The sequence below is a fragment of the Rissa tridactyla genome, chromosome 3, assembly GCF_028500815.1.
Source record: "Rissa tridactyla isolate bRisTri1 chromosome 3, bRisTri1.patW.cur.20221130, whole genome shotgun sequence".
Classification (NCBI taxonomy): Eukaryota; Metazoa; Chordata; class Aves; order Charadriiformes; family Laridae; genus Rissa; species Rissa tridactyla.
The window spans coordinates 76,640,624-76,653,245 of NC_071468.1; the positions used below are offsets into that span (position 1 = coordinate 76,640,624).

General features: G+C 36.2%; 1 protein-coding gene across 1 annotated transcript in view; it reads left to right on the forward strand.

The window, feature by feature from the left end:
* The window catches only part of AK9 (adenylate kinase 9), a 75,422-nt gene that overhangs the window by 48,808 nt on the left and 13,992 nt on the right, over positions 1–12,622 (forward strand). The window contains exons 24-28 of the mRNA XM_054195285.1: positions 2,944–3,062; positions 4,714–4,933; positions 7,132–7,194; positions 7,990–8,196; positions 10,431–10,649. Coding sequence (XP_054051260.1) covers positions 2,944–3,062; positions 4,714–4,933; positions 7,132–7,194; positions 7,990–8,196; positions 10,431–10,649 — 828 coding nt within the window. The remainder of the gene's footprint in view (positions 1–2,943; positions 3,063–4,713; positions 4,934–7,131; positions 7,195–7,989; positions 8,197–10,430; positions 10,650–12,622) is intronic.

Here is a 12,622-nt window from a genome sequence, read left to right on the forward strand (position 1 = left end):
AACAACAGCAGTAACAGGAAGACCTGGAAAATATGAGTCTGCCACTGAGTGGGGCAAGTGACCTTTTGAGGAAAGACACTGAAAAGGCTGAGATGCTCAATGCCTTCTCTACCTTGGCCTTTACAAGTACAGTCTAGTCTCTGTCCTCTGTGCCTAATAGGAAAACATGGGTGAAATGTGGTACTATTACTCACAGCAGAATAGTATCATATTTGGGATCATTTATGTAATCTGGACATATACGAATCAATGGAGTGCATTCAAAGGTGCTGAGGAAACTGCCAATGGTGCATTCAAGGCCACTCTCTATTGTCTTGAAAAGCAAGGGAGGTCCCTGATAACTGGAAGGTAGTGTTTCTGATGAAATAATACAAAAGCAGGTAACATTGGAAGCAGATTCTTCAACACAGATAGAGTACAGATCAAAATCATGGATGTCAGAAAAAAAATTCAGGTTTTCAGCAGTTAAATCTAACAGGAGGTTCTTTTGGCAAGTCATTTTACAACTTGGTCATCACAGCCAAAATATGGCAAGTGTTCCTGGCACCAATGGTTATGGCTGGCTCTCTCAGCTTTATTTTTTTGGCATCAATACATGTCTTACACTAAGGCACTTCTGTTAGTATTTTTTCCTCATCACCTTCTTATCTGCTGGTAAACAATCATCTTCTTCCACATTAGTATTTTTTTCTTGCACTTCTTGGAAGGCGCTTTATCTGATGGCATGACTGCAGAGCTGAGGCGACCGCAGTTCAGTTTAGAAACCCATTCACTGGTCCATGTGCAAAACTCTAAAGGATCGTTTTGCAAGGTTGTGGGCTCGCTAAGCATTTCTCTGAGTATGACTGCCACCAGACTCTCCAACTATTGTGTTTTTCACTGACCCACTACCTCCCTGAAATAATTTCATTTCATTTCATTTCATTTCATTTCATTTCATTTCATTTCATTTGTATCATCCTCTTTCACTTTGGCACAAGACACTACAAGTGTATCTATCAAAGCTTAAGGTAAAAGTCAGCTATAACATTCAAAGCAAAAATACTAAAGGCAAACAAAACATATCATAGAGCCTGGTAAGTTTAGCAAAAAGATACCACCCTGGTTGGTTTCGTATGTGTCAACAAAAGCCTTCCCAGCACCGACAGGTCTGTGAAGCAACCTTCTCCTTTGAACCACTGCTCTGCGGAGTGTTCTCTTTTCTGTACCCAGAATATACATCTCATGTTTCTTTTATCACATACAAATTCCATTTCAACAGCTCATCTGCAGTGGTGATGTCAGTGATACAGTTTTATATGGGTTTTACTGTTTTGTTCCCCTTCGCACATTTCTTTCAAGATGCCTCTGTGTTACACATCTGGCAACGACTTTGCCTTCTTAGGTACCTATTACGCCATGCTAACGTCTTGTAATATATACACTGCGTCAGGCACTAGAGAAAATATTACTCACACACACACTACATTAGACCTGTGCCATCCAGCATATTCTTAAGTTCTTTTGGCTACGTTATCAAAATAGATGTCAGGCATAGGAATTCTTGCTCAGATGTGTCCTTGCAGCAAGCAGCTCCCTACCAACATTTTGAAGGTTCCTGAGTCACTTTGGATACTTTTGTTAAAAAGGTTATTCCTTTATTCTCTGACAGGTTATGCTAACAAATTCTTGAGCAATTTGGGTTAATATGACTACTACGTGAGGAAAGGACAACAGAACTTTGCAGTGAATTCACAAAAGAATCTCAGGCGACAACTTAAATCCATTTTTTTAGAGGGACAGGAGAATACCTAGCTGCATATTAAGTTTTCTCTCCAAGTGACTTTGGACGCAACTTAGGTGCATGTTTGATAGCCACTGACATTTAAAAAACACACTCTTTTGGTAGTGTATATCTAGTCTTTTTAAACAAATGTAGATGAGTTTTTACAAATGAGACATTTATAAAGTATGGCAAAAAAAAATCTTGAATTCTTTAAAGGATACCAGATACATTTCTCTTACAAACTTTGCCATTCTATTTTCAGGAAAAAAACCTAATCACCTAACTAGAAAATAATATTTTCTTTCGTGAATATTACCATGAAAAATAAACACAGCAGGTCAGGAACTGTGATAGTTTCTGAATTCTAATGTTGTCTTTTATTTGGTATACTTTTAAAAACATGCATTTTGATATTATGACTGAGGTAAACTAATCCAGAATCACCAATCTATACCCTCTTTTCATTCTTTTTTACTGCAGTTTGTGTCAGGAAGCCATTTAATGAGAAGTGCATCTGCAGCCGTATCAATCTCACAGTGTTACATATTCTGAAAAAACAGTTTTTCACAAGAACTTAACAGCTAGATTTGGTATTTGAATGTTCTGAAATGACTGGTCATAAATACTACTACTGCTCTGCAGAACAATGCTATTGTTCTGATTTCTGGTCATGTGGCTATACCAAGTAACCTTCCATATCTTTCTTTGACATCTTTCTTTAGCTTACGTCAAAAGATAAAAAGTTGCTTTTAAAAAGTAAAAAAACATTCTGATGTAGAGCAGACAGTCTTCCAGCATGAGAACATGGATAACTAAGTGGAAAACTTCCTGTGGGCAATTAGGAGAAACTGTGATCATTTCCGTTTCTATTTCTCTGAATTGAGCGTACATATAATTAAATACTTAATAATTATATTTGGGTTTAGGTTTCATTAGAAGTCAAACAGCGGTAATTGCCCCAACTCTAGGGAATTAGCCAACCCCACACATGGAAAATATCCCAAAATGTGTAATGTAGTACAGTGAAATGTGGTAAATGAGTTTACTTTGTTTCTGCTGGCTTAAATCAAATGAAGGCAGTACCTCACTTACTCAAAAGTAAACAAATGTGTCAGGTAGATCTTTCTTTCTCTTGATTTTTTTTCCTTTTTTTTTTGGTGGATTTTCTTTCTATAAAGGAAGTGGAGTTAACTGATGAGGAAGAAGCAATCAAAGCAAATCTAATGGATAATGAGGCACTGCCTCCAGAAGTCCTTGATAACATTGTTCTTGACTGGTGGAAGAAAGAGCCATTCCGGTAATTGTAATTAGATCCTCTTTCTTTAATTACTCTTAGCGAGTATATAATTGATTGTGTTCACAATTACAAATAACTAGTGCAGAGATTATTTCAATGCTCTTGTACTTCTGTTCTTACCTACCTCTCCGTCTTGGTTTTGTTGCTCTGTTTTGATTGATATTTTGACAGTAATATGGCTTATGCACCCTACACAGGGCTGGACAAAAGTACTTAGTGCACTTGAATTGGATTAAATCTCCTGAGTAGCTGGGTAGTTTTTATGGGCGTACAAGATAGATATGTAAATCAACCTTTTATTGTCATGTAATTAATAAACATGGAGAGCTGGAATCCAGCTGTAACTATTGGTTTCCATGTATTGTAAAGGTTGTGTAGGAAGCAAAGGCAAAGTATCAATGGTCTCCAAAATAGCACAGAATCAGATTATTTTGTACATTCATCACAATCTGTACTCCAGTGGTGTATGCACAACAGACTTCCTTTCACATCAGAAAGTACATCCATAACATGGTGATAAATGTGGATTATTGTTGCAGAAAAATATGAGATCATCGACTTCTAGAAAGGAGACTGGCTTTTTAGGATGTAATTTCAGCAGGAAAAATCCCTTTTTTTCATGTCCTATCTATCTCTTCCATCCATTTCCATCCAGATCATAGCTGCTGGCAACTGGACCATTAGCTTTCAATTCCTAACAGTATAAGAAATGTGTTAAAAAGAATAAACAAGATCCCCAGATAATCTTTTGTCCTGTCAGCCCACAGATCGGGGACAACGTTCCCTTAATGGTGTAAAAATACGGAGATCAGTTTTAGGAAAAAAAATGCACCGAGACAAAAAATTACCCAGCATTACACAAACTGTTGTGATATTATATTATATTTTATATATATTCAGTTTCATCAGGGACTGTATAGCAGAAGAGAACCTTCATCAAGATATATATCATAGTACCCTCCCCCCAGCTTTTTCCCCCAGCATCCAGGACCACCTGTTCTTCCATCCACTCCCACTCCTTGTAGCTTCTTTGGTTTTCTGCAGTTTTACAATGTATCCTATTAGGGTCTACAGAGAAATATTAACTTCGGCGTTACAGAACTACTCATCTAATTGGAGATTGTAAGAGCTCCAACAATCCATAGAGTATTCCAGACATAGCTGACCTGTTTTAAGTATCTGCAGGAAGGGAGATGTAGGTCATGCTGGGTGGCAAAATTCTCATCCTATACTAGAGAAGAAACTGTCAGGCATTTCTGAAAAAAAGAATTTTCAGGCGACAAGATTTCTATTGCAGATGTTACCAAAATAATATTTGGGGCACCTTCTATCTTTTTGAAAGCAGTGGCTAAGAAGTACTGATTTTAGAGTCACACACGCCAATACCGAGGAGACAATTTTTTTTTTTAAGTTTTTTTAAAAGAATAATCTCTGTACATTAAAACCTCAGAAGAAATAAATTTGCTAGTACATCAATAAAACACACAGTGAAGTAGCAGTTTTACACTGTCAAAAGATAATACCTGAAAGTATACTCTTAAGATATACATTCAATAAGGGAGATTAATTTTTTTTTTTGCAATTTATTGCATTTTCACTGTGTTGCACTTTAAACCATTGTGTAATGATAAATATCTTATTTTCCAATTAGGTCCACAGGATTTATACTGGATGGTTTCCCTCGTAATTTACATGAAGCCCAGTATTTGTCAGAACGAGGACTCTGTCCTGATGTTGCGGTTTATATTCAAGTAGAAGAAAGTGACATTCTTGACCGTCTTTTTCCTCCACGTCTGAAAAAGTGGAAAGAAAGACAGTATAAAAGAATGGAAAATAAAAAGAAACTGAAAGACCTGAAAGCAAAATTAAGGGTAAGTTTTCAGTCCTGTCTACTTTTTTGTAAATTCAGCAGCACAGGTCTGAACACAGATTCTAAAACTCCCAAAGCAGTGAATAGCACACAAAGAAACAGATATGGGAGCTAGGAAACACAGTCCCACACATTTACAGCATTCCCAGATTTACCGTAGGAACCAAAAAGAATTTAGGGCGCCTTTCCTCCTCTGTTAAATTACTTCGTGCAGGAGTTTAGGTATCTCACAGCCCAGGAAAAGTGTCTGACAAAATGCCAGACATCTGGAAAGTCCTGGACAAAAGGCAACTAGATGGAGATAGTGACTATGGTCATAAAAAATCAAATACACAGCTCAAGCATGGTATTGCTGTTGCATTCCAGTTTCCCTGAGCACGGCCTGTTGAGTTGATCTGCATCTCCCATCGGTTGACTTCATAGGTACTGTATGATGTATGTGTCTATGTTTCCAACTGTGATACTCTGCACAGAAATGTAAGAGCATTAAGCCACATTCTCAGTGCTGTTGCAGCTGCACACTCTCCCGTTTGAATGAAGCTGTACCTACTACTCAACAGGTTACAAGTTCCTTGAAGTAACCTGAAACCTCCATGCAGACATTTACAATCAGCACAAGCAGCATATTCAAGGTTCCTAACTTTCTATAAAAGTGAGATAAAGTACTTCACCTGTACTGTCAGAAAAGGTCTGAGCATAAGTTACTACAGAGCAGCCGACACACAGGAAGTTAGTACAACAGAATTTGGGTCACGGCTCATACAATACCAGTGTTTTCTGAACTGCTTGTGCCAGAGGTTGGCTCTGAGAATGCATATTATCTAGGAGAGTTAAAAGTATTTTTTCAATTTAGTCCTTCCCGATGCAGGTTGGAAATCTTTCTGGAAAAGGTGCATTCTAGTGACCAGCCTACACTGCTGTACTAAGCTCACCCTGTAAGCAGTAAGCACTCCGACGATTCAAGTGTCAAATACCTGTGCTATGGATCCTAGGTTCCAAACTTCTAATGAAGTGTAGGAATCAGTATTGCTCCTGATGCCAAACAAAAATAACAGGTTCCTATTTAAAACGCACACACGAAACAGTGATACAAAGTGATAAAGGCATTAGGAAGTAAGGAAAGATCAGAATCAGGACTTCCTGAGTAGAAGTAGTTTTCTATTTTCACTTATGTGTATTGCAATATAGTTTTTAGTTACACATTGAGTATATTTCTATAGCATTCAGTTGGTGAGCAAGTTGGATGGTGCTGTGAGAATGCAGCATTGATGCATGTACTGTTATCCCTCCTTTTGTTACTAAAGCTGGAAGACATACAGAGAGTCTGGGAAAAGCAGACAGACCAGTTGAACGCTACCCTAGAGTTTCCTTCTCTGCTGAAGGAAGCTGGCAACAGGATACTGAGACCAATGAGTACACCTGCAGCGCTGTGTCATTCTGGAACAGCAGAGTTTAGTCACAAGAGTAGAGAAAGTCTGTGCAGAGGTTCTTGCTGCTCTGCTTAGAATCCTCTGGTGTTCAGGCCACTTTGCTTGTAAATAACACGGATTTCTAAAATTGCACTGTTGCCTGTGTGTTGATGTACTCAGTTTTTCTGATCTCAGTTCAGGTGACAGCATTACAGTGTGCAAGCAGCAATAGCAGGTTGAATCCCTATCAGTCCCACTGGCCTTAAGTAGAACACTTCTGCATATTACTTCTGCGTTAGGATTTGCGCATTTGTCTGCGTATTTGACATGTAGCTACTTGGTACATATGGGGGACTGTATTTCAAATGCTCAAAATTGGACAGTTTTAAACAGGCACAGGGAACAGCACACATTTAATACTATGCTCAGTCACCCCTTTGCCAAATGGCAAAACCACCTATAAGTCTAGAAACTCTGTAGCTTACCAATAAAAATATTACAATATTTTCAGTGTGATCAGAATCACAGTTCCCCCCCCCCCATCCTCAATCTCAGAAGCTGCAAAGTTAGTTTCACTAAAATTTACTTACATGTTCACCTGGTAGAGAACTATATATAGTCTGCAAAATTTGAAGCTGCACAGATAGTATTTTTTAACGTTAGAAGCAACTAGAAACAGAGTTTTAAGGTGGAAAGAGCAACATTAATTCTAGGTCACATTACCAATACTCAGAGGAGAGCTTTTAATAGCAAATATCATTGTTGTCTTACATCTTTTTTTCACTAACAGGATGAGAGGATTGCTAGAAGAAGGGAAGAACTTTTAGCAGAACGAAAACAAAAGAAACAGGAGGCAAGAAAACAAGCTAATAAAAATATTTTAAATAGAAGTATTTGCATTCATATCTTAGAAATTTCTAGAGCTTTTAGTCACAGAGTTTTCAGGGCAATGCAGAATAGTAGAAATGTGATAGACTCAGAAACGTCTACTTTCAAAAGTAATTTGACATGATGTTTAAATTGTTTTAGAAACTATGAGTTTTAGACTCATGAACACTAAAAACAATTTTAAAAGAATTCTCAATATGCGCTCCAATTCAGCAAAATACTTACAAATGTGTTTTATGTATCTGATTTGTAAGCGTAAGAGTAGCCCCACTAGTTGCAATTAGACGTGTGTTTTAAGTGTCCTGTCAAATCCATGGTTAACCCAGAATAGGATTGTACCAGGATTTCTGCCCAAACTCAATTACATAGTATATTTATGAACGCATTATTGTACTACTTGACTGCTCATGAAATTGTGCCAACTCCTCTTTCAGCTAAGAAGCTTGTTTATAACAAAGTCCTGCCAAACTACAATATGAAAAACATACTCCTCTTATCAAAACTGCAGTGTAGCATTTCAGTTTTTTAAGCACTCTTGGAACTGGTACAATGCTTCACTGTACGCACTATGCAATACCTCTGTATTTTCTTCTGAATTTCTACTAGAATTTACTAGATCTTCGCTATTTATAAAGGATACCCCAAAATGAAGCTGTGTTGAATTAATGATTTTTCTAATTAAAAGAGACAAGAATTCCATATGTTCCTTCAAAACGTCTGTGTCATAGACAAGAAACAACAAAATACTTTACCTTTATAGGCTTTAGCAAATAAGGAGCATTATGAAGCTATGGAGGAAGAAGATGAGAATGAAAATGAAGATGTGGAAGCTATACTTGAAGATGAGTTTGTAGAAGAAGAAGAAGAAGAGGCTGCAGAAGAACAGGAGATCGATGCTGTTGACCGCATAAAAAATGAAATTGCAGAAAAGTTTGATTTAGAAATAGATGGTTTACAAGGTGTAGAGGTACCTAATCCACTGCTTATGTCGTTAAATTATATAATTGCATGATGCAAGAAGAGTTTTCAGGTTTATTTTAGTCATCAAATTCAAAAGTTATAGTGCATAAACAATTGTGCTGCTGTACTCGTGATCTAAATATGTGAGCAAGATGAAGGCCGTACTGAGAAGGTATATACTTTAAAAAGTATATCATTTATGAGACTAATATTGTGTGGAAAAAACAAAGGAAACTTTTGGGTAGACCTACCCAATCTTGCTTGGAGTCCTTATTTTCTTTTTGATAGGTCAGTTGATGCAGGCAACCAAACTAGAAAGTCATAAATATATAAACAGTATTTCAAAATCATTTTAAGTTCTTATTAGACAACTCTAATTTTTTTTATACAGTTCTTAGTAATGTATTTTTCTTGAAATTACCTATGCAGTTACCTGTGGTGAGGTAACCATCTGATCTAGTTAAAGATGTCCCTGCTTACTGCAGGGGGGTTGGACCGGATTACCTTTAAAGGTCCCTTCCAACCCAACACATTCTATGATTCTACGACCTGATTTTAGATATCTGCATCATTAATGCCTACATCTAAGGCAGTAAGGCCTTAGATATGGCCATTTGTTTACTTCAGGAGGAAACTAATCACAATTTAGAAGAAACTCTATTCACTGGCTAGAGAGAAAGTTTACAGAAGTAGATAGCCAAGACATAGATGTAAGATTTGCAAAATTAATCCAACCTTTACCAACACCATAAGTGTGACTGATTCAAGGTTCACTGTATTTTAATAGTTAATGGATTAAATGTCAGATGAATCAATAATAAGCTCCTAACATTCTTTGCAATACAAGGAAGCATAAGCTGTGTGGGAAATACTGTTTTGTGTTCAGAGATTCACCTTTACATTAATTTTGGAAGAAGATGAATAGAAAATACATTCAACTTTCAAAAGTGACCGTAAAATGTCATCATTTTATTGAACTATTCAGTGCATACAATCATGTATTGCAATGATAATCACAAAAATAATTTTAAGGGTTCTGAATGAAGCTTGTTTCTAATTTCACCTTTCTGAGTACAAACTGAATTTGCAAAATAGAATTGGAAAGAATTCAGGATAAGGCCCATGAGAGACAATAAACAAGAAATCCCAATAACAGCTTTAGCTCTTTATGTGAACAATACAATGTTTCAAGTTAAAGCTAGTGAACTACTACAGTTCTTGGAGGATTTTTCCCTCTGTCATTAGGGAGCATATAGTTTGTTACATTAGTAAACTGATGAAAAATTTTATCAGAAAAGGAACAACCAATTAAGAGAGTCAGCAACTTGTGTTTCTCTCAAGAAGTACATAAATCTCAGTGACAAGAGAGGTGACTAGTGTTTTAAGAGTTCATTATTATATTGAGTTCTGCTTATGACGGTAAGTGGAAAGATCCAAGACTGGATTTATATAGATACTATATGTAAGTTGAGGAATTACACAGAAGTAGTATCGTATAATAGAATTACATATTGGCACTAGATACTACTAATATCCCCTAGTTACAGCTTACTGGGTATTTTTCCCATTGTTTTTTTTTTAATTCCAACAACATTTATGCCTTTATAAATAACTTTGAATAACTTACTATTTCTGATTCATTATTCGAGACTCTTCTTTATTGTTCTCTGATTCTTTAATTGTTGCTCCTCTTTGACATTATGGAATCTTGGTCTTTTATGGAAAACTAAATGGTGACATTGAAACCCACTAACACTTGTAAAAGTATCAGGTTGCTAGCAAAAAATTCTGTAGAAAATTGATTGGTTTTATATTTTAGTTGAATAAGCCGGGGAATAATAAGTCACCAGAGAGCAGCAATATTTTTAGAGAGTAACTAAATAAGCCATGCTAAATTGTTTGGAGTAGGGAAAAAATGATATGATTCTTTTTTAATGGAAGATACTTCGCAAGCTTTAGTTTCGTCATAGTAGATTCCTCAAAGTTAACTGTCACATTGTCCTTTTTTCTTTTTTTTTTTTTTTTTTAAAATAGCGTGATACTTAATATAGGCTGGGTAATTTAAACTTCAGTGGGCAGGAAGGGCAATTCTCATCTCAAATCAAATTTTGCTCATTTACGGTGACTGAGAACATGCTCAAGAAATCCTTGATAGTTCACGGAAAATCTTGCTGTCAGGCATTACTAAAAACCTGATCATGCTTATGATTCTAATATTTCATTATGCTTTCATTATACCAGGAAGAACTTGAAAAATTGTTAATTCCACAAATCAAGATCAATGGAGGACGGAAGCCTCACATCGTACGCTACCAAATATATAGCAAGCTGAATTCTCTAATGGAAAATCGTGAAAGCATTTTCGAGAAATGTTACCCAATAAGTTTGCCACTGGCACAAAAGATGCTAGTCTTCTCCTATAAATTTCCAAGTTCTTTTGGTCAGTGGGATCCAATCAAGGTAATGTTCTTAAATAGATGAAGAATATTTTCAAGAAATAATACTTTTTAAAAATATATTTCACATAAAAAATATTACCTGACAGTAGCAACTAATTACAGAAATATTTAATGAAAACGACATCACTGAATCAAAACTACACCACCGAATATGCACAAAATACAGCAGGTGTTGATAATAAAAGGTGGTTGTCTTTCAGAGTTGCAAATAAATAAAGGCTGATAGGCATTTAGTAAAATCTTTTACATTAGCATTAGCAACATAATTAAATACCACTGAATCAGAAAGAAATGCCGAATTCTTAATGATCTGCAAAACACAGGACAACAGAGGTGGTCTTAAAGCCTTCCAGAAGCAGGAAAAACAAAGTGAAAGGATTTGGGGTTTGAACTTGTAAGAAGCCACACAGGTGGCCACCAACCCTAGCAATGGCAAAAAAAGTGAAACAACAAATGTTAAATGCATGTAATCCATCAGCAATAATTCTCTGTTGTCAAAATTTGCAAATTTTGAAGAGCAACAAATCTAATTCCATAATATTTTACTGGATCTGGAAGTCTGGAAAGTCGAGGTCAGAAAGTACCTGTGTCCATCCCCCAAAGTGAGCTGATACAGTTTTATAGGTAGCAAGTGAAATGTTAGCAGGTAAATTTATTTTTTTAATGCTAGAAATAAAAGCAGGTTGGACTGTGAGCAAATCAGAAATAAAAATGAGGATTTATTTAAAAAAAACCAAACCAGTGAAAAAGATACAGAAAACAGGAAGTTCCTGAAGCAAACATACTTGGGCCTTCATTTTACTATGCTAATTAATCAAGTAACTTGTATTCCCTTTTGTATAGGCATCATGTTGTGCCTTCACCTGTTCCAGATCGTGTTTATCTTTCTTTCACCTTCGCAATCAGAACTGTATACAGATCAGCTCTTATTGCAGCTTTATATAATCAAAATACTTACTTAAAGTGGTTTAGGATCAGAATTGCCTTTTCCATGACTGCATCAAACTGGCATCTAATAATCTAGGGATATATTAATAGAAGTAGATATTTCTTCTCTTCTGTCATTTCCAATTACTGAACACCAGCTTATATGTGAAATTCTTATTAGTCCCTACATATTGGACCTTGCACTTTGTTCTGTTAAATTTCACTACATTTTTGTCATTCCATTTCTCCGATTCATCCACTGATGCTGTATAATGTTTTTTTACTGACCAAAAAGCAAGATTCAGTTAGAAGAAGGAAGTCATAGAAAGCTATTAGATAAAAATCAGAGTGGTGTGCTGGCAGTGGAAATGTACGTGCTGACAATAATGAATGGGAAATAGGATCATTTTGATGGTATTTTAGGATATAATAGAAATTATGAAATTGATTAAGGACCAGAGGGTTTTTTGGTAGAAATCTAGATAAAGTACACACCAATTACTTTTAGATTAAACTGGGGGGAAGTAGTTATGCAACTGATTAGATAAGCAGAGAATAAAAATTATGAGCTCAGGGAGGAACAGGAGCAGATATACAGTAGAACAGACTCCTGATATCTTATAAATTCAGCACAAGGACCCTGAAATGCCTTAATGCAGGAACAGGAACCTAAGAACCAGAGAAGGGTCTGGCAAGGTAATGCCACGCAGTAGAACACTCTCATCTCTTGCTGTAACAACCAGATCAACTTATCTGTATATTTACTGACTCCTTCAAAGAATACTAATATATTTGTGAAGTATGATTTCCCTCTACAAGAAGCCAAGTTGGCTCTTCCCCATTATTCCATATGTATGCCTGTAACTACTGGTTTTTTTCCTTAATATATTTCATTTTGCTCAATACGGGGTCAGGTTTACTGGACTGTGTTTGCCAGGATCTATCCTGGAGGCCTTTTCAAATAACGATCACTTTTTTCTACCTTTTTTTGTGGAAGGCAGGCCAACATAAGCAATAGGTTATACACTAGTCAGTAATAATTTCACT